This window comes from Salvelinus namaycush, chromosome 28, assembly GCF_016432855.1.
Source record: "Salvelinus namaycush isolate Seneca chromosome 28, SaNama_1.0, whole genome shotgun sequence".
Taxonomy (NCBI): domain Eukaryota; kingdom Metazoa; phylum Chordata; class Actinopteri; order Salmoniformes; family Salmonidae; genus Salvelinus; species Salvelinus namaycush.
Window position 1 is genome coordinate 22,841,100 of NC_052334.1, and position 21,549 is coordinate 22,862,648.

The 21,549-nt window shown below is 50.5% G+C and overlaps 2 protein-coding genes across 2 annotated transcripts; one reads left to right on the forward strand and one right to left on the reverse strand.

Annotated features, from left to right (window-relative positions):
* Positions 1 to 2,291: 2,291 nt before the first annotated feature.
* Positions 2,292 to 3,404, forward strand: LOC120023270 (putative uncharacterized protein DDB_G0271982; the record flags this gene model as incomplete). The annotated part of the gene is made up of 2 exons (XM_038967307.1): positions 2,292 to 2,351; positions 3,330 to 3,404. Coding segments are annotated over 2 exons (135 nt in total), but the record flags the coding sequence as incomplete, so codon positions are not given.
* Positions 3,405 to 16,082: 12,678 nt separating this feature from the next.
* On the reverse strand, positions 16,083 to 19,322 carry wdr89 (WD repeat domain 89). Its single transcript, XM_038967244.1, has 2 exons — positions 19,063 to 19,322; positions 16,083 to 18,366 (listed from the first exon to the last, which is right to left on the reverse strand). Exon 2 carries the CDS (start codon positions 18,339 to 18,341, stop codon positions 17,187 to 17,189), a length of 1,155 nt encoding a protein of 384 aa, XP_038823172.1. The 5' UTR covers positions 18,342 to 18,366; positions 19,063 to 19,322; the 3' UTR covers positions 16,083 to 17,186.
* Positions 19,323 to 21,549: the final 2,227 nt, after the last annotated feature.

The window sequence follows — 21,549 nt, forward strand, 5'->3', positions numbered from 1 at the left end:
ATGGGGAGATGAAGAGACGAGACGAGAGAGAGAGAGAGAGAGAGAGAGAGGGAAGACAGAGAGAGAGACAGAAAGAGGAGACAGAGAGAGAGAGAGAGAGAGAGAAGAGATAGAGAGAGACCGAGCTACAGAGAGCGAGAGCGAGCTACAGAGAGCGAGAGCGAGCTACAGAGAGCGAGAGCGAGCTACAGAGAGCGAGAGCGAGCTACAGAGAGCGAGAGCGAGAGCGAGCTACAGAGGTGGAGAGAGAGAGCGAGAGCGAGCTACAGAGGTGGAGAGAGAGAGAGAGAGCGAGAGCGAGCTACAGAGAGAGCGAGAGCGAGCTACAGAGAGAGCGAGAGCGAGCTACAGAGAGAGAGAGCGAGGGAGCTACAGAGGTGGAGAGAGAGAGCGCGAGCTACAGAGGTGGAGAGAGAGAGAGCGAGAGCGAGCTACAGAGGTGGAGAGAGAGCGAGCTACAGAGAGAGAGAACGAGCGAGCTACAGAGAAAGAGAGAGAGAGAGAGCGAGCGAGCTACAGAGAGAGAGAGAGCGAGCGAGCTACAGAGAGAGAGAGAGAGCGAGCGAGCTACAGAGAGAGAGAGAGAGAGCGAGCTACAGAGAGAGAGAGAGAGAGAGAGCTACAGAGAGAGAGAGAGAGAGAGAGAGCGAGCTACAGAGAGAGAGAGAGAGCGAGAGCGAGCTACAGAGAGAGAGCGAGAGCGAGAGCGAGCTACAGAGAGAGAGAGAGAGCGAGAGCGAGCTACAGAGAGAGAGAGCGAGCGAGCTACAGAGAGCGAGCGAGCTACAGAGAGCGAGCGAGCTACAGAGAGCGAGCGAGCTACAGAGAGAGAGCGAGCTACAGAGAGAGAGCGAGCTACAGAGAGAGAGCGAGCTACAGAGAGAGAGCGAGCTACAGAGAGAGAGAGCCAGAGCGAGCGAGCGAGCTACAGAGAGAGAGCGAGCTACAGAGAGAGAAAGCCAGAGCGAGCTACAGAGAGTGAGAGCGAGAGCGAGCTACAGAGAGTGAGAGCGAGAGCGAGCTACAGAGGTGGAGAGAGAGAGCGAGAGCGAGCTACAGAGGTGGAGAGAGAGAGCGAGAGCGAGCTACAGAGGTGGAGAGAGAGAGCGAGAGCGAGCTACAGAGGTGGAGAGAGAGAGCGAGAGCGAGCTACAGAGGTGGAGAGAGAGCGAGCGAGCTACAGAGAGAGAGAGCGAGCGAGCTACAGAGAGAGAGAGCGAGCGAGCTACAGAGAGAGAGAGCGAGCGAGCTACAGAGAGAGAGAGCGAGCGAGCTCAGAGAGAGAGCGAGCGAGCTCAGAGAGAGAGAGCGAGCGAGCTCAGAGAGAGAGAGCGAGCGAGCTCAGAGAGAGAGAGCGAGCGAGCTCAGAGAGAGAGAGCGAGCGAGCTCAGAGAGAGAGAGCGAGCGAGCTCAGAGAGAGAGAGCGAGCGAGCTACAGAGAGAGAGAGCGAGCGAGCTACAGAGAGAGAGAGCGAGCGAGCTACAGAGAGAGAGAGCGAGCGAGCTACAGAGAGAGAGAGCGAGCGAGCTACAGAGAGAGAGAGCGAGCGAGCTACAGAGAGAGAGAGCGAGCGAGCTACAGAGAAAGAGAGAGAGAGAGAGCGAGCGAGCTACAGAGAGAGAGAGAGCGAGCGAGCTACAGAGAGAGAGAGAGCGAGCGAGCTACAGAGAGAGAGAGAGCGAGCGAGCTACAGAGAGAGAGAGAGCGAGCGAGCTACAGAGAGAGAGAGAGCGAGCGAGCTACAGAGAGAGAGAGAGCGAGCGAGCTACAGAGAGAGAGAGAGCGAGCGAGCTACAGAGAGAGAGAGAGCGAGCGAGCTACAGAGAGAGAGAGCGAGCGAGCTACAGAGAGAGCGAGCGAGCTACAGAGAGAGAGAGTTTGCTACAGAGAGAGAGCGAGCGAGCGAGCTACAGAGAGAGAGAGAGAGAGAGCTACAGAGAGAGAGAGCGAGCGAGCGAGCTACAGAGAGAGAGCGAGCGAGCTACAGAGAGAGAGCGAGCGAGCGAGCTACAGAGGTGGAGAGAGAGAGAGAGCGAGCGAGCTACAGAGGTGGAGAGAGAGAGAGCGAGCGAGCTACAGAGAGAGAGAGAGCGAGCGAGCTACAGAGAGAGAGAGAGCGAGCGAGCTACAGAGAGAGAGAGAGCGAGCGAGCTACAGAGAGAGAGAGAGCGAGAGAGAGAGCGAGCGAGCTACAGAGAGAGAGAGAGCGAGAGAGAGAGCGAGAGAGCTACAGAGAGAGAGAGAGCGAGAGAGCTACAGAGAGAGAGAGAGCGAGAGAGCTACAGAGAGAGAGAGAGAGAGAGAGCTACAGAGAGAGAGAGCGAGAGAGCTACAGAGAGAGAGAGAGCTACAGAGAGAGAGCGAGAGAGCAAGCGAGCTACAGAGAGAGAGCGAGAGAGCAAGCGAGCTACAGAGAGAGAGCGAGAGCGAGCTACAGAGGTGGAGAGAGAGAGAGCGAGAGCGAGCTACAGAGAGAGAGAGAGCGAGAGCGAGTGAGCGAGCTACAGAGAAAGAGAGCGAGCGAGCGAGCGAGCTACAGAGAGAGAGAGCGAGCTACAGAGAGAGAGAGAGAGAGAGCGAGCGAGCTACAGAGAGAGAGCGAGCGAGCTACAGAGAGAGAGCGAGCGAGCTACAGAGCGAGAGCGAGCGAGCTACAGAGAGCGAGAGCGAGCTACAGAGAGCGAGAGCGAGCTACAGAGAGCGAGAGCGAGCTACAGAGAGCGAGAGCGAGCTACAGAGAGCGAGAGCGAGCTACAGAGAGCGAGAGCGAGCTACAGAGAGAGAGAGCGAGAGCGAGCTACAGAGGTGGAGAGAGAGAGAGAGCGAGAGCGAGCTACAGAGGTGGAGAGAGAGAGCGAGAGCGAGCTACAGAGAGAGCGAGAGCGAGCTACAGAGAGAGCGAGAGCGAGCTACAGAGAGAGCGAGAGCGAGCTACAGAGAGAGCGAGAGCGAGCTACAGAGAGAGCGAGAGCGAGCTACAGAGAGAGCGAGAGCGAGCTACAGAGAGAGCGAGAGCGAGCGAGCTACAGAGAGAGAGAGAGAGCGAGCTACAGAGGTGGAGAGAGAGAGAGCGAGCTACAGAGGTGGAGAGAGAGAGAGAGCGAGAGCGAGCTACAGAGGTGGAGAGAGAGAGAGAGAGAGCGAGCGAGCTACAGAGAGAGAGAGAGAGCGAGCTACAGAGAGAGAGAGCGAGAGCGAGCTACAGAGAGAGAGAGAGAGCGAGAGCGAGCTACAGAGAGAGAGAGAGAGAGCGAGAGCGAGCTACAGAGAGAGAGAGAGAGCGAGCTACAGAGAGAGAGAGAGCAAGAGCGAGCTACAGAGAGCGAGCGAGCTACAGAGAGAGAGAGAGAGAGCGAGCGAGCTACAGAGAGAGAGAGAGAGAGCGAGCGAGCTACAGAGAGAGAGAGAGAGAGCGAGCGAGCTACAGAGAGAGAGAGAGAGAGCGAGCGAGCGAGCTACAGAGAGAGAGAGAGAGAGCGAGCGAGCTACAGAGAGAGAGGGAGAGAGCGAGCGAGCTACAGAGAGAGAGAGAGAGCGAGCGAGCTACAGAGAGAGAGAGAGAGCGAGCGAGCTACAGAGAGAGAGAGAGAGCGAGCGAGCTACAGAGCGAGAGAGAGCGAGCGAGCTACAGAGCGAGAGAGAGAGCGAGCGAGCTACAGAGCGAGAGAGAGAGAGCGCGCTACAGAGTGAGAGAGAGCGAGCGAGCGCGCTACAGAGAGAGAGAGAGCGAGCGCGAGCTACAGAGGGAGCGCGAGCTACAGAGGGAGCGCGAGCTACAGAGGGAGCGCGAGCTACAGAGGGAGAGCGAGCTACAGAGGGAGAGCGAGCTACAGAGGGAGAGCGAGCGAGCTACAGAGAGAGAGAGAGCGAGCGAGCTACAGAGAGAGAGAGAGCGAGCGAGCTACAGAGAGAGAGAGAGCGAGCGAGCTACAGAGAGAGAGAGAGCGAGCGAGCTCAGAGAGAGAGAGAGCGAGCGAGCTCAGAGAGAGAGAGAGCGAGCGAGCTCAGAGAGAGAGAGAGCGAGCGAGCTCAGAGAGAGAGAGAGCGAGCGAGCTCAGAGAGAGAGAGAGCGAGCTCAGAGAGAGAGAGAGCGAGCGAGCTCAGAGAGAGCGAGAGAGAGCACGAGCGAGCTACAGAGAGAGAGAGAAAGAGAGCGCGAGCGAGCTAGAGCGAGCGAGCTACAGAGAGAGAGAGCTACAGAGAGAGAGAGAGAGAGCTACAGAGAGAGAGAGAGAGAGCGCGCGAGCTACAGAGAGAGAGCGCGAGCGAGCTACAGAGAGAGAGAGAAAGAGAGCGAGCTACAGAGAGAGAGAGAGCGAGAGAGCTACAGAGAGAGAGAGAGAGCGAGAGAGCTACAGAGAGAGAGAGAGAGCGAGAGAGCTACAGAGAGAGAGAGAGCTACAGAGAGAGAGAGAGAGAGAGCTACAGAGAGAGAGAGAGAGCTACAGAGAGAGAGAGCGCTACAGAGAGAGAGAGCTACAGAGGGAGAGAGCTACAGGGAGAGCGAGCTACAGGGAGAGCGAGCTACAGGGAGAGCGAGCTACAGGGAGAGCGAGCTGCAGAGAGAGAAAGAGAGAGCTGCAGAGAGAGAGAGAGAGCTGCAGAGAGAGAGAGAGAGCTACAGAGATAGAGCGCGCGAGCTACAGAGAGAGAGAGAGCGCGCGAGCTACAGAGAGAGAGAGAGCGCGCGAGCTACAGAGAGAGAGAGAGCGCGCGAGCTACAGAGAGAGAGAGAGCGCGCGAGCTACAGAGAGAGAGAGAGCGCGCGAGCTACAGAGAGAGAGAGAGCGCGCGAGCTACAGAGAGAGAGAGAGCGCGCGAGCTACAGAGAGAGAGAGAGCGCGCGAGCTACAGAGAGAGAGAGCGCGCGAGGTACAGAGAGAGAGAGAGCGCGCGAGGTACAGAGAGAGAGAGAGAGAGAGCGAGCGAGCTCAGAGAGAGAGAGAGAGCGAGCGAGCATAGAGAGAGAGAGAGCGAGCGAGCTCAGAGAGAGAGAGAGAGAGCGAGCGAGCTCAGAGAGAGAGAGAGAGAGAGAGAGCGAGCGAGCTCAGAGAGAGAGAGAGAGAGCGAGCGAGCTACAGAGAGAGAGAGAGAGCGCGAGCGAGCTACAGAGAGAGAGAGAGAGCGCGAGCGAGCTACAGAGAGAGAGCGAGAGAGAGCGCGAGCGAGCTACAGAGAGAGAGAGAGAGAGAGCGCGAGCGATTTACAGAGAGAGAGAGAGCGCGAGCGAGCTACAGAGAGAGAGAGAGCGAGCTACAGAGAGAGAGAGAGAGCGAGCGAGCTACAGAGAGAGAGAGAGAGCGAGCGAGCTACAGAGAGAGAGAGAGCGAGCGAGCTACAGAGAGAGAGAGAGAGAGCGAGCGAGCTACAGAGAGCGCGAGCGAGCTACAGAGAGCGCGAGCGAGCTACAGAGAGCGCGAGCGAGCTACAGAGAGAGAGAGAGCGCGAGCGAGCTACAGAGAGAGAGCGCGAGCGAGCTACAGAGAGAGAGCGCGAGCGAGCTACAGAGAGAGAGCGCGAGCGAGCTACAGAGAGAGAGCGCGAGCGAGCTACAGAGAGAGAGCGCGAGCGAGCTACAGAGAGAGAGCGCGAGCGAGCTACAGAGAGAGAGCGCGAGCGAGCTACAGAGAGAGAGCGCGAGCGAGCTACAGAGAGAGAGCGCGAGCGAGCTACAGAGAGAGAGCGCGAGCGAGCTACAGAGAGAGAGCGCGAGCGAGCTACAGAGAGAGAGCGCGAGCGAGCTACAGAGAGAGAGCGCGAGCGAGCTACAGAGAGAGAGCGCGAGCGAGCTACAGAGAGAGAGCGCGAGCGAGCTACAGAGAGAGAGCGCGAGCGAGCTACAGAGAGAGAGCGCGAGCGAGCTACAGAGAGAGAGCGCGAGCGAGCTACAGAGAGAGAGCGCGAGCGAGCTACAGAGAGAGAGCGCGAGCGAGCTACAGAGAGAGAGCGCGAGCGAGCTACAGAGAGAGAGCGCGAGCGAGCTACAGAGAGAGAGAGAGAGAGCGCGAGCGAGCTACAGAGAGAGAGAGAGAGAGCGCGAGCGAGCTACAGAGAGAGAGAGAGAGCGCGAGCGAGCTACAGAGAGAGAGCGAGAGAGAGCGCGAGCGAGCTACAGAGAGAGAGCGAGAGAGAGCGCGAGCGAGCTACAGAGAGAGAGAGAGCGCGAGCGAGCTACAGAGAGAGAGAGAGAGAGCGCGAGCGATTTACAGAGAGAGAGAGAGCGCGAGCGAGCTACAGAGAGAGAGAGAGAGAGCGAGCTACAGAGAGAGAGAGAGAGCGAGCGAGCTACAGAGAGAGAGAGAGAGCGAGCGAGCTACAGAGAGAGAGAGAGCGAGCGAGCTACAGAGAGAGAGAGAGAGAGCGAGCGAGCTACAGAGAGCGCGAGCGAGCTACAGAGAGCGCGAGCGAGCTACAGAGAGCGCGAGCGAGCTACAAAGAGAGAGAGAGCGCGAGCGAGCTACAGAGAGAGAGCGCGAGCGAGCTACAGAGAGAGAGCGCGAGCGAGCTACAGAGAGAGAGCGCGAGCGAGCTACAGAGAGAGAGCGCGAGCGAGCTACAGAGAGAGAGCGCGAGCGAGCTACAGAGAGAGAGCGCGAGCGAGCTACAGAGAGAGAGCGCGAGCGAGCTACAGAGAGAGAGCGCGAGCGAGCTACAGAGAGAGAGCGCGAGCGAGCTACAGAGAGAAAGCGCGAGCGAGCTACAGAGAGAAAGCGCGAGCGAGCTACAGAGAGAGAGCGCGAGCGAGCTACAGAGAGAGAGCGCGAGCGAGCTACAGAGAGAGAGCGCGAGCGAGCTACAGAGAGAGAGCGCGAGCGAGCTACAGAGAGAGAGCGCGAGCGAGCTACAGAGAGAGAGCGCGAGCGAGCTACAGAGAGAGAGCGCGAGCGAGCTACAGAGAGAGAGAGAGAGAGCGCGAGCGAGCTACAGAGAGAGAGAGAGAGAGCGCGAGCGAGCTACAGAGAGAGAGAGAGAGAGCGCGAGCGAGCTACAGAGAGAGAGAGAGAGAGCGCGAGCGAGCTACAGAGAGAGAGAGAGAGAGCGCGAGCGAGCTACAGAGAGAGAGAGAGAGAGCGCGAGCGAGCTACAGAGAGAGAGAGAGAGCGCGAGCGAGCTACAGAGAGAGAGAGAGAGAGCGCGAGCGAGCTACAGAGAGAGAGAGAGAGAGCGCGAGCGAGCTACAGAGAGAGAGAGAGAGAGCGCGAGCGAGCTACAGAGAGAGCGCGAGCGAGCTACAGAGAGAGCGCGAGCGAGCTACAGAGAGAGCGCGAGCGAGCTACAGAGAGAGCGCGAGCGAGCTACAGAGAGAGCGCGAGCGAGCTACAGAGAGAGCGCGAGCGAGCTACAGAGAGAGCGCGAGCGAGCTACAGAGAGAGAGCGCGAGCGAGCTACAGAGAGAGAGCGCGAGCGAGCTACAGAGAGAGAGCACGAGCGAGCTACAGAGAGAGAGCACGAGCGAGCTACAGAGAGAGAGCACGAGCGAGCTACAGAGAGAGAGCACGAGCGAGCTACAGAGAGAGAGAGAGCGCGAGCGAGCTACAGAGAGAGAGAGAGCGCGAGCGAGCTACAGAGAGAAAGCGCGAGCGAGCTACAGAGAGAGCGAGCGCGAGAGCGAGCGAGCGAGCTACAGAGAGAGAGAGCTACAGAGAGAGAGGGCTCCAGAGAGAGAGAGAGAGAGGGCTCCAGAGAGAGAGAGAGAGAGCTACAGAGAGAGAGCTACAGAGAGAGAGAGAGAGCTACAGAGAGAGAGAGCTACAGAGAGAGAGAGAGAACGCGCGAGTTACAGAGAGAGAGCGAGCGCGCGAGTTACAGAGAGAGAGCGAGCGCCCGAGTTACAGAGAGAGAGCGAGCGCGCGAGTTACAGAGGGAGAGCGAGCTACAGAGGGAGAGCGAGCTACAGAGGGAGAGCGAGCTACAGAGGGAGAGCGAGCTACAGAGGGAGAGCGAGCTACAGAGGGAGAGCGAGCTACAGAGAGAGAGCGCGCGAGCTACAGAGAGAGAGCGCGCGAGCTACAGAGAGAGAGCGCGCGAGCTACAGAGAGAGAGCGCGCGAGCTACAGAGAGAGAGCGCGCGAGCTACAGAGAGAGAGCGCGCGAGCTACAGAGAGAGCGCGCGAGCTACAGAGAGAGCGCGCGAGCTACAGAGAGAGAGCGCGCGAGCTACAGAGAGAGAGCGCGCGAGCTACAGAGAGAGAGCGCGCGAGCTACAGAGAGAGAGCGCGCGAGCTACAGAGAGAGAGCGCGCGAGCTACAGAGAGAGAGCGCGCGAGCTACAGAGAGAGAGCGCGCGAGCTACAGAGAGAGAGCGCGCGAGCTACAGAGAGAGAGCGCGCGAGCTACAGAGAGAGAGCGCGCGAGCTACAGAGAGAGAGCGCGCGAGCTACAGAGAGAGAGAACGCGAGCTACAGAGAGAGAGAGAACGCGAGCTACAGAGAGAGAGAGAACGCGAGCTACAGAGAGAGAGAGAACGCGAGCTACAGAGAGAGAGAGAACGCGAGCTACAGAGAGAGAGAGAACGCGAGCTACAGAGAGAGAGAGAACACGAGCTACAGAGAGAGAGAGAACACGCAAGCTACAGAGAGAGAGAGAACACGCAAGCTACAGAGAGAGAGAGAACGCGCGAGCTACTTACTTACTTGTCCCCATGGGGAAATTTTGTTGCAGTGTCATGTACACATTTAAAGTGGCGTTAAATACAAAACAAGATTGACAATACAACTTTCAATAACAGTCACGCACCAATAAAAAAATAATAATAGTAAGAAATAAGAAATAAAACATTTAAAACAAAGACTAGCCTGCTGGCCTTACGGGGTCAATGGGAACATTTGCCCGAGCTATTTAAGAGGGATATCACACCTGGCACAAATGATTGTCTCGTTCTATTTTTCCTGCTGAGGGGTGCCCTATACCTGCGCCCAGAGGGGAGTAATTCAAAGTCCAGGTACAGGGGGTGACTTGGGTCTAAAATGATTTTGTGAGCCTTACGGAGGGCCCTGACCTTAAAGATCTCATCCAGGCCTGTCTGTTTGACTCCAAGTACCTTACTTGCTGTGGTAATAATCCTTCTCAGCATGTTTCTCTGACTGACAGTGGCATTGCCAAACCAACAAACAATACAAAAAGTTAAAATACTCTCAATAAAGGATTTGTAAAACAGAGTCAATATAGTACAGTCTATATTAAAAGAACCCAACTTTTTTAGAAAGTACAGTCTCTGTTGGCTCTTTTTGTAGATCTGGTCTGTACATTTACTCCACTGAAGCTTACTGTCCAAAAAGACACCCAGATATTTATATTCCTCTACAATTTCTATATTCTGGCCTCTGATAGATGTTGCAGAGGTAGGTGTTGTACGCTCTCTCTACAGAGAGAGAGAGAGAGCGCGCGAGCTACAGAGAGAGCGAGCGCTACAGAGAGAGCTACAGAGGGAGAGCGAGAGCTACAGAGGGGGGGGGAGAGAGCGAGCGAGAGCTACAGAGGGGGGGGAGAGAGCGAGCGAGAGCTACAGAGGGGGGGGGGAGAGCGAGCGAGAGCTACAGAGGGGGGGAGAGAGCGAGCGAGAGCTACAGAGGGGGGGGAGAGAGCGAGCGAGAGCGAGCGAGAGCTACAGAGAGAGCGGGCGAGAGCTACAGAGAGAGCGGGCGAGAGCTACAGAGGGCGAGAGCTACAGAGGGCGAGAGCTACAGAGAGAGAGAGCTACAGAGAGCGAGAGCTACAGAGAGAGAGAGCTACAGAGAGCGAGAGCTACAGAGAGCGAGAGCTACAGAGAGAGAGCGAGCGAGAGCTACAGAGGGGGGGAGGGAGCGAGAGCTACAGAGGGGGGGAGGGAGCGAGAGCTACAGAGAGAGAGAGCTACAGAGAGCGAGAGCGAGAGCTACAGAGAGAGCGAGCGAGAGCTACAGAGAGAGAGCGAGCGAGAGCTACAGAGAGAGAGCGAGCGAGAGCTACAGAGAGAGAGCGAGCGAGAGCTACAGAGAGAGAGCGAGCGAGAGCTACAGAGAGAGAGCGAGCGAGAGCTACAGAGAGAGAGCGAGCGAGAGCTACAGAGAGAGAGCGAGCGAGAGCTACAGAGAGAGAGCGAGCGAGAGCTACAGAGGGGGGAGGGAGCGAGAGCTACAGAGGGGGGGAGGGAGCGAGAGCTACAGAGGGGGGGAGGGAGCGAGAGCTACAGAGGGGGGGAGGGAGCGAGAGCTACAGAGGGGGGGAGGGAGCGAGAGCTACAGAGGGGGGGAGGGAGCGAGAGCTACAGAGGGGGGGAGGGAGCGAGAGCTACAGAGGGGGGGAGGGAGCGAGAGCTACAGAGGGGGGGAGGGAGCGAGAGCTACAGAGGGGGGGAGGGAGCGAGAGCTACAGAGGGGGGGAGGGAGCGAGAGCTACAGAGGGGGGGAGGGAGCGAGAGCTACAGAGGGGGGGAGGGAGCGAGAGCTACAGAGGGGGGGAGAGAGCGAGAGCTACAGAGGGGGGGAGAGAGCGAGAGCTACAGAGGGGGGGAGAGAGCGAGAGCTACAGAGGGGGGGAGAGAGCGAGAGCTACAGAGGGGGGGAGAGAGCGAGAGCTACAGAGGGGGGGAGAGAGCGAGAGCTACAGAGGGGGGGAGAGAGCGAGAGCTACAGAGGGGGGGAGAGAGCGAGAGCTACAGAGGGGGGGAGAGAGCGAGAGCTACAGAGGGGGGGAGAGAGCGAGAGCTACAGAGGGGGGGAGAGAGCGAGAGCTACAGAGGGGGGGAGAGAGCGAGAGCTACAGAGGGGGGGAGAGAGCGAGAGCTACAGAGGGGGGGAGAGAGCGAGAGCTACAGAGGGGGGGAGAGAGGGAGAGCTACAGAGGGGGGGAGAGAGGGAGAGCTACAGAGGGGGGGAGAGAGCGAGAGCTACAGAGGGGGGGAGAGAGCGAGAGCTACAGAGGGGGAGAGAGAGAGAGCTACAGAGGGGGAGAGAGAGAGAGCGAGAGCTACATAGGGGGATTGAGAGAGAGCGAGCTACAGAGGAGGGAAAGGATGGACAGAAGTGATGAGGGGATCAAGCAGATGTGCCATACTGCAAACTCCTTGTGCACCATCCCCTCATCATGGGTCAGACCTACTTACCTGCATAGCCTCACAGGTCTGTTAGAATGGCAAACAAAACCAAAATCTAGAAAGCACAAACCTCTTTCCCCAGAAAACCATTTCGATAGCTTGCCATTCAAAATTACTAAAATTGTTTAATCGTAATGCTGCATTGAAACTGAAGACGTGTGTTAGCCTACTACCTTATAAACAGTAATCCGGATTTGTGCCAATGTGCCTTCAACTTTCCTAGTAACAAATGCATTCTGAATCATGAGAACTTACAGGTGACCCTGTCAGTTCTGGATAGTCTATAACAATTGTAGAGCTCAGGTACATCATAAAACAATGCACCAAGCCTATGCTGACAGGCACCCAGAGAAGGCTAATAAGGTGGGGACCAGTGACTTGGGCTATATTACAGGCACATGGGCCCTCATTCCCATCATAAATACAGGGGACTTTGGATGCAAGGTTATCTTGACTGGGATGTGACTCTTACCTTGCTCATTGTGACATTCAAAACCCTTGAGAATGTGCAGGTGAGATTTAAGTGTGTACAATGGCACACACCTTGCGCTTCCACTCCAGCAAGATTGGCAGAATGCTTAGATCACAGAATCATGTACACCTATAGCACAGTGCAATGGTGAATAAGAACAAGACTAAAAGTACACACTGGTGGTCAACATCTTCATTCCAAACGGAAAGACTCAGAAGTGTCACAATACTCCAGCCAAACAGGGCCAATGTAGGTATGATGCGTTTGACTCTGAACCTGACATTCTGGGCCAGCCTCCACAAGAACAAACGGATTAAACAAACTATAAAACCCTTGGTTAGCCCACAGACGTATATTAAAACCAGGTTAATTTAACCACGATTGTTGACAATTGGTAAACTCAAACTAACTAGCTATAAATCTAACAAATACATGTACTTCAATAGATACCTATATCTAGCCATGTCGTCTGTGGAACATTTAATATGGACCTGCCAATTTGCCCATGCTTTCTTTGTTGGAATATGGCTAAATACACCCCGACCACTAACAAATTACTGCATTTGCAGGTTAACTCGAACAGCAGTGTAAATTTCGTCTAGTCTGATCGTGAAAACATATGCTAGTCCATAAATTATACATCTCAAAGATAGCTACCTAACCTAGCTTCTAACTACCGACGTTTGGCATTGTTGGGACATTCTGTCAACACCTATACAATGTCAATGTCAACTAGCTAATATTGGTGTCGTGACTAGCATCTAGTTGGTGCTGGGCCAAGCAAATTAGTTCTCCGTTTAGTTTGACATTATGATGAGCAAACACGTCAAGTAGCTAGTGAAGGCACATCAGATACGACCACAGTAACTGGTGCACTAGCTGGCTAACGAGTTAGCTAGCTAGTACAGTAGCCATCCGATATTTCCACCAAAAACAAGTCCTCTTCAGTCTTCGTTATCTAGCTGTATTTGCAATATACTGTTTCTTAGAATAATATTATTTCATAATGGTAACGTAGGTCGTTATATTGCCAAAATATAAAATGGTCGCTAATGGCAAGTAACGACCGAAAGTGAACTATTTAACGGTTAGCTGTGATGCTGCCTGGGTCGTTCGCATGCTAATATTCTAGCCAAATTAGCTAGCTAGTCAGCCAGTCAGAGGCTAGCTAGGTAATGTTATCGAGTTACGTAAATGTTACAGGAATACTCAGTGTGTGTTAAATGGATTTATAACTAGCTAGTTAACGTTGCAACAAATATTTCACTTTGCAAAAATATCTATTTATTCTGACGTCAAGCTGTGTAAACGAGCTGAAAATGAATCCCACATCTCTCGATATGGAAGCAAACTAGTTACTATTGCTAACTGGCTAGAATCACACATAGGTACCCAGAAACAAGCTATCTGCAGATTAACGACAATGAGCCGTAACGTGTTACCTTGATCCTCTGTTGTCCGGAACGAATACGGTGGCAAGTTGTTATCCTCTATTATACGATATTAAACAAAAATGCTTCCAATCGCGTAAGAGTAGCCTCTCCAAGTAGCGGCAAAACAGCAGGAAGGCTATTTTGGCTTTTTTTAGACAGACAAACCAACGAGTGCCTATTTACCTTCTAACGAAATAATCCTCCGAGTCCCATTAATAACAAAACACAGATGTATAAAAACATTAAGTGGAGTCAATCACATTCCCTATTTATGAGATGAAAAAAAAGTAAAACTTGTTTACACCACACTTTTTTTGTTATATTTCTGTAGACAGTGTTTAATTTGGAGACATCTATTTTCACTCTTTTGTCAATATTACTGGGCTGAGTCCATGGCACACATAAGAGATACAACCAACATTGATGCTCGGTTTGGCACTATAGACGATGGTGATTGGTTTGTTCGAAGCACGTAATGGATGGGGTTGGACATTAGATAACGTCCATCATTCCGCTAACAGAGTCGCTCCTAGAGATGAATTTAAAAAAAGGTAGGTTGAGGTGTATGGGACTAGGAAGGATATTGGGTTGAAGACGAGGTGGAATTTTATACTTTAGTCGCTGCCTAACCCTCTTCCTGGAGATCTACCGTCCTGTGGATTCAGTTCAACCCCAATTTAACACCTAATTCTACTAATTAGCTGCTCAACAAGACCTTGACTAGCTGAATCAGATATGCGAAATTGGAGTTGGACTGAAAACCTACAGGACAGTAGATCTCCAGGAAGAGGGTTGGGCAGCCCTGGCTAGTGGGTGGGGGATCCTCCCCTTATGGCATGAAGCTAAACCTGTTAATTAAGGCCCAACCCTGATTTACCTTTCATCCACACTGAAGGACGGTCTTGAACGGGCAAGGACTAAACTACTTCTCTTGGTTTCCCATTAGTTATATTATTTAAAGAGCAAGAGTCTAAGCCCTGTCTAAACTGAGGGAGGGGGTTCTACTAAGATATATGGAATTGTTTTAAGGTCATACCAAGGATAATTTTGCTATTTGTGTTTGAATTTTAAAAGAACCCTCAAAGTATCAAAAAATATTTGATGAACATTTTTTATTCAGCCTTACTGCTATTAGACCATACAAACATATTCACTACATTGAAAAACAGTCCCCCCCCAAAAAAAAAAAATCGAAATTAAGTTTGTTCTGAAGTGTCTTTCCTATATATGAGAGATACAGTGTAAGAAAGATCTGTTACTTTTTATGTACATGTATTTAACCCCTTATTTTTCACACTAAACAGTCTAAGCCCTGTCTAAGCTGAGGGAGGGGATTCTACTAAGCTATATGGAATTGATTTAAGAAGGTCATACCAGAGATCATTTTGCTATTTTATTTAGAGTTTTAAGATCCCTTGAAATATCAAGAAAATATTTGTAAAACAAATATACACTACCATTCAAAAGTTCGGGGTCACTTAGAAAGTCCTTTTTGAAATAAAAGCATATTTTGTAGTCCATTAAAATAACATCAAATTGATCTGAAATACAGTGTAGACATTGTTAATGTTGTAAATGACTATTGTAGCTGGAAATGGCAGATTTTTTATGGAATATCTACATAGGCAAATAGAGGCCCATTATCAGAAACCACCACACCCGTGTTCAAATGCCACGTTGTGTTAGCTAATCCAAGTTTATCATTTTAAAGGCTAATTGATCTTTAAAAAAACCTTTTGCAATGATGTTAGCACAGCTGAAAACTGTTGTACTGATTATAGAAGCAATAAAACTGGCCTTTAGACTAGTTAAGTAGCTATTTGGAGCATCAGCATTTGTGGGTTCGATTACAGGCTCAAAATGTCCAGAAACAAATAACTTTCTTCTGAAACTTGTCAGTTTATTCTTGTTCTGAGAAATGAAGGCTATTCCATGCAAGAAATTGTCAAGAAACTGAAGATCTCCTACAACGCTGTGTACTACTCCCTTCACAGAACAGCACAAACTGGCACTAACCAGAATAGAAAGAGGAGTGGGAGGCCCTGGTGCACAACTGAGCAAGAGGTCAAGTACATTAGAGTGTCTAGTTTGAAAAACAGATGTCTAACAAGTCCTCGACTTGCAGCTTCATTAAATAGTACCCGCAAAACACCAGTATCAACAGTGAAGAGATGACTCCGGGATGCTGGCCTTCTAGGCAGAGTTGCAAAGAAAAATCATATCTCAGACTGGCTAAAAAAATGAAAGATTAAGATGGGCAAAAGAGCACACACTGGACAGAGGAACTCTGCCTAGAAGGCCAGCATCCCGGAGTCGCCTCTTCACTGTTGACTTTGAGACTGGTGTTTTAAATCAGAACAGTTTTCAGCTGTGCTAACATAATTGCAAAAGGGCTTTCTAATGATCAATTAGCCTTTTAAAATGATAAACTTGGATTAGCTAACACAACGTGCCATTGGAACACATGAGTGATGGTTGCTGATAATGGGCCTCTGTAGATATTCCATTACAAAAATCAACTGTAATAGTAATTTACAACATTAATAATGTCTACACTGTATTTCTGATCAATTTGATGTTATTTTAAAAAGGACAAAAAAAAATATGCTTTTCTTTCAAAAACAAATACATTTCTAAGTGACCTCAAACTTTTGAACGGTATTGTATATAAAATGGTTAATTTGGCCTTACTGCTATTAGCCCATACAAAAACGCATTGAATAACAGATTCACTACATGGAACAACAGATAGTCCCCCCCAAAAAATCTAAAGGAATTTTGTTCTGAAGTGTCTGTCCTATATCTGAGCGGTACAGTAAAAAAAAAATCAGGAATTTTTTATTTTAACATGTATTGAACCCCTTATTTTTTGGCACTAAAACAGTCTCCATTTTTTCAACTGGTACCGGGGGACCTTCAGACGAGTCTTGTGAGGCCTGTGGGCGTCCTAGAGCAAAAACAATGTGCGTGTTTGTGAGAGTCTCATCTTTCCATAGAGTGGTCATAATAGTTTGTAGGCCAAACCGTTCGGACCCTACAGACGATTTTGTGAGAAGACCGATTTTCAGGATGTCTCATGGTCTGATAAACACCGCTCTAGCTCTATCACCGCAGATGCGGAAGTGCGACATAGGCGGATGCGTTCTCAAGCTTAAACTGACAGATTTTGGGGGGGATTTGTTCATTATGCTAATTAGATTCCCGTGGGGCCCAGACATCGACCTTAGGGGGTCAACCTAACTCCTAAACTTAACTCTAACCGGAGAGGATGGCTGCCGTTTCATGGGCTCTTAACCTTTAAGAGTTAAGAGCCCTGCTGTTCTTTAATTATGTTACTTTTATTTATTTGGGTATTTTTCTTGTTTTTTCTTGGTTAAGGGCTTATAAGTAAGCATTTCACTGTAAGGCCTACACCTGTTCTATTCAGCACATGTGACAAATAACATTTGATTTGATACCTTAACCCCTAGCCTTGCGAACGTTAGCCAGGTAGTTTCTGTTAACCTAGCTAGAATTTGTAACATAGCATTCGTTTTGCAAATTCGTAAAATATTGTACGTTCAGCATATTCGTAACATATCATACAAAATGAGTGATGGACATCCACAAATTAATACATATCATACGAAAGTTAGCATATCGTAGTAAATGGTGTGTCTTAGATTTACGTACAGAATAATATGAAATGCTCTGAGACCAGGTTGACATATGCAGGGACATATGAGTCCCTGCATAGCAACTGTCATGTTATTCCACTCTGTGCCATTTGAGTGGAATTAAAGCTGCTCCTCTCAATATGAAGTATGATGAAGTACTGCATGCTCTGGTTCTGAACCCTGGCCTTTGTGACCCACTGAGTATGTTAGTTAAATTACAGGAGAGCATGCATTAGATTAACTAGATACAATTAGAATTATATTTCTAAAAAAAAAAGTTGGTTTTAGCTAAACAAAATACCAAACAAGTTGGGAGAAACACATTTGAAAAACGAATACCGCGATTCAATCTCATTTTAAGCCCTAGCGGTTAAAGAGATTATTAATGAGTTTCTGGGATAAGTATAATACTACTTTCAAGAAAAAATATATATAATTGTGTTGATTTCATGAATCCAAACGAGTACTCTGTGAGTGCAAGAGGAGTATTGATTGATTAAATAGGGACTGCAGTCTTGCCCTTCTTTGAAAATCCTCTATTGCATCCGACTCACACTTCTAGCTTCTTGTCCCTCTTGGAGCCATGCTTCTTGTGTGGTCTAGATTTGAGTTTTAATGCAGAGGCACTCTTCAGGGTGTCCCTCTTCCCTGAGGTGAATTCCTCCGCCCCTGGCTTCCACAAGAGCAGCTGTGCATCCTCCCCTCCCGTGAGCAGGGCCTCCCCTGCGGGATCCCAGAGGAAGCAGCGCACTGTGGAAGAGTGGCCCCCTTGGAGGGACCTCAGCAGACACAGACCTTCCTCACTACACTCCAGAAGGTGGATGTCTCCATTGTTTGTCCCACCTAGCACTAGTAAGCACCCTGCCTCCTCCAGCCAAGTCCCGCCAACAAAGTAATCCAGGGCCACTTCATCAGAGAGAGGGGTCAGGCTGCGGGCGTCAGCGGCACTGAAGAGTGTGAGGGGCTTGTCTGTGTCCAGCTGACCCAGGTCCCACAGATGGAGGCCCTCATCGTGGCTGAGGCACAGCAGCTGGTTGAAGTCCTTCCCTGCCCAGCACACTGAGCTAGCAGAGGAGCCACAGTTACAGGTAGCCAGCAGGGCCTCCTCCTCTGCACCAAGGCTCAGGTCAAATACATTCACCAGGCCATCAGTGGAGCCAGACGCCAAGTGGTCGGCATTCCGGGGGTGGAAACGCACCTGCGTGATGTCATCACTGTGGGACTCAGTGTACACACCCAGAACCCCTTCCTTCTCCTTTGCCATTCGGGCATCCCAGAAAACCAAGAAGCTATCATTTTCATCGACCTGCTCAGTGCCTGCACATAGGACCACATCGCTGCAGCTCACATCAAAGCTGCAGAAGTGATGGGAGGAGTCACTCTTGAACACCTGTTCTGCCTCTGAACCAGGGCAGCGGACATCCCACGTCCTCACTGTCCCATCAGCAGAGCCTGAGAAGAGCAGGTCAGGGGAGGTGTGGGCAAAGCACACCCCACAGATTGCACCACTATGTCCCTGGTACTCCCTGAGCAGGCTGAGGCTGTCCTCACTGTGCAAACGGATGGAGAGGTTGGAGCAGCATACGGCCACCAACCCTGGGCCTGAGACAGTCTGGTGGGACAGGTCCAGCAGGTAGGTGGGCTCATCTGGCTGGACACGCCGAGTGATGGACAGAGCTTTGAACTTCTCCCCCAGACTCTCCATGGCAACTTCCTGCAACTACACCCAGCTGGATAGAGAGGATGTGCAGAATATAGATGTGTAATATGGAAAAAACTCCATCTAATCACAAAACATACACCTACTTACTCACTTAACTCAAAATGTGGGTCTGGTAATGGTTCAATTAACACAAGAAAGAACCAAGGGACTTAGTTCCCATAGAGTCCACTGTGATTTGTGAGGCTTGTTGCACTCACTCGGTGTACAAAAAACAACACCTAGGCTATTAAACAACTTACACCAACAGCAATGACAGGCAGCTATCTCTAAAGTTAGTAGCTCACTGTGTGTGATAGTTGGCTAGTGTTTCTAACAAAATCTAACTGTGAATACTATCCTCTGTTAGTATTATGTCCCTGCCAAACAGATTTAACTTATAGCTGTTGTCTGGATTGATAACTAAAAAGATGATACCTACCTAGCTAATATTAGTCACCAATGAAAGTGGCGAGTCTGAAGTTACTATAGTAGTAGCAAATAAAGTGACTAACTTAGCTAGCTAAAAACACTCGCTAAATTAGCTAGCTAAACGTTTGCTAACGTTAGCTTGCAAGTGGAAAGTTCTTGAAGGGTTCACTTATTGAAGGACCAAAGAAAGTACGTTAACGTTCCAGTAACATTTGTATTCAATGCCCAGTATGAACCACAAATACAAAAAAAAAAACATATGTAATATCTGTAACCTTGTAAACGACTCACTTACCCGGCAAAATAGACGGTATCTGATTTTCATGAGCACGTTGTGACACGGTGTCACTGTATTTACTGCCCGTTGATGGACCAATTTCCTCAATGCATGAGTTCCGCTGTTGAATTTCAGAGCATAAATTACAGTCATAGACAGTACAGTATGAAGATAGGCAGAAACTGCTTCTCCAATAGAAATCACCGACCACACTTGTAGGCGATGTCATGGCGACGTTAGCCAAGTAAACACATACGCAGAAACACGTCAGCGTGAGACGACGGGTCTAACCGTCCTCTCGCGCCAACCTGCGCATGTCCTCAAAGGCACTCCTTCGATATAAAGTATTTTTTTCGGAAATGGAAACGTGTCAGTTTGTTACTTTCACAAGGTTGGAGTAATAACATGTTCAACTACTTAAAACACTGGCTCGAATCAAGGTTGTGCCTTTAGATTTCGAGAAAATGAACAACTAAGGAATAATATTTCGCGGCCTGGTCGGTTTGGTCTGTTTCGCAAGAGTTCCCGGAAGTCTCACGATGTTGTGCGTCTGGGATTAGAAACTGCTACAGTACAGGTGTAACGGATGTGAAATGGCTAGCTAGTTAGCGGTGGTGCGCGCTAATAGCCTTTCAATAGGTTACGTCACTTGCTCTGAGACCTTGAAGTAGTGGTTCCCCTTGCTCTGCAAGGGCCGTGGCTTTTGTGGAGCGATGGGTAACGACGCTTCGTGGGTGACTGTTGTTGATGAGTGCAGAGGGTCCCTGGTTTGCGCGAGGGGACGGAAGTAAAGATAAACTGTTACACAGGCAATACCAATGTCGATAAAGACACAGACTTTTTTTAATTCGGTGAATCGACCCGGGCGGAGGCACTTGAAATTAGATCTTTACATTTTTCGGTTAAGGTAAGGTTTGTCCCTTATATGATCTAAATTAATATTGTTTTATGATGATACCATCTATCTTTTCATATTTGTGCAAATATTTGTAAAGCTGAAAATAGACAATTCAATGGAGGTAAGAATATGTATGCTATAAGAATATGTTGAAAGCTAGCTGTATTGGGTGCAGATGACTGAGCTGCTCACTTTTGTGTCTAAGTATACAGACTAGGAGGCATACAAAGGTATGTCAATTGGTATGTTATGCAGATCACATGTACCATCCTCTTCCCTTACCTCTACATTTTCATTCACATTATCCAAGATGGCGCAGCAGTAAGACGTGTTTGTTTTCATCCCATTGTCTTTTTCGGGGGTTTTTGTATACATTTCAAACTTATTTTTTTTTAAATTTCAAAATAAATATACATTCCTGCAACCTGCCTCACCCAATGTGGTACGGATCAGCAATTTTTTTTTTGGACCTTAAAACTGGAACCTCCATCAGAAGCTAGCCAGCTAATTAACTACAAGCTATTTAGTCATTGTTAGCCTCTGCTACCGGTCTTTACCTTTAGCTTGGACTCCTGCCGCTTTAGCCTGGATAGACGGATAATACCTGCCAGTATGCACAGCGTGATACCAGCCCTGGGCATATCAGACTGTTTTTTTCCACTACATCACCGGATTCCTGCCGCAAGCTCTGGACTATTACACCGGATCTTCGCAGCTAGCTAGTTGGTACCGAGGAGCTATTGTGGCTAACACCTTTGTCCAGAAGCATGCACCAGTTAGCCCCGAGCTAGGCTCATCTCCCGGCTAGCAAACGAAGTACACCAACTACAACGCTTCTCTTGCCAATTGGCCTGGACCCTTTGTCGACATGGAGCCCCGCCGAGCCATCACGACTAGTCTGCTGAAGTAACTCGGCCGATGTGCTCTCAACCGGCCTCTGGGTCGTGGATGTTTGGTGATGATCCATCTGCTTGCCCGGCCTGCTAGCTCCCTGAACTCTGTGTCTCCCGCTCGCTCAACATAGTAATCGACTAACGAACTGTTCCGTGTTTCATCTAGTGCTGCTCATTGGACCCTATGATAACTCGGCTACACAGCCGATGCCTGCTGGACTGTCCATTAACACGGTACTTCATTTTGTTTATCTGTCTGCCCCAGCCTCAAACTCAGGCCCTGTGTGTAGCTAACTGACCGTCTCTGCCCATTCATCACCATATACCCGTTGTTGTTGTCCTAGCTGTTTGCCCGTAATTGTCTCACCCGTTTACCCGTTGTCTCACCCGTTGTTGTCTTCGCTCTCCCAATCAACACCTGTGATTGCTTATGCCTTTCTCTAATGTCAATATGCCTTGTATACTGTTGTTTAGGGCAGCTCTCATTGTTTTATTTTATTGTGGAGCCCCTAGTCCTGCTCAACATGCCTCAGATAGCTCCTTTGTTCCACCTCCCACACATGCGAAAACTGCACCCAGCTTAACTGGCGCCTCCAGAGATGCAACCTATCTCATCGTCACTCAATGCCTAGGTTTACCCCCACTGTACTCGCACCCTACCTTACCCTTGTCTATACACTATGCCCTGAATCTATCATACCACACCCAGAAATC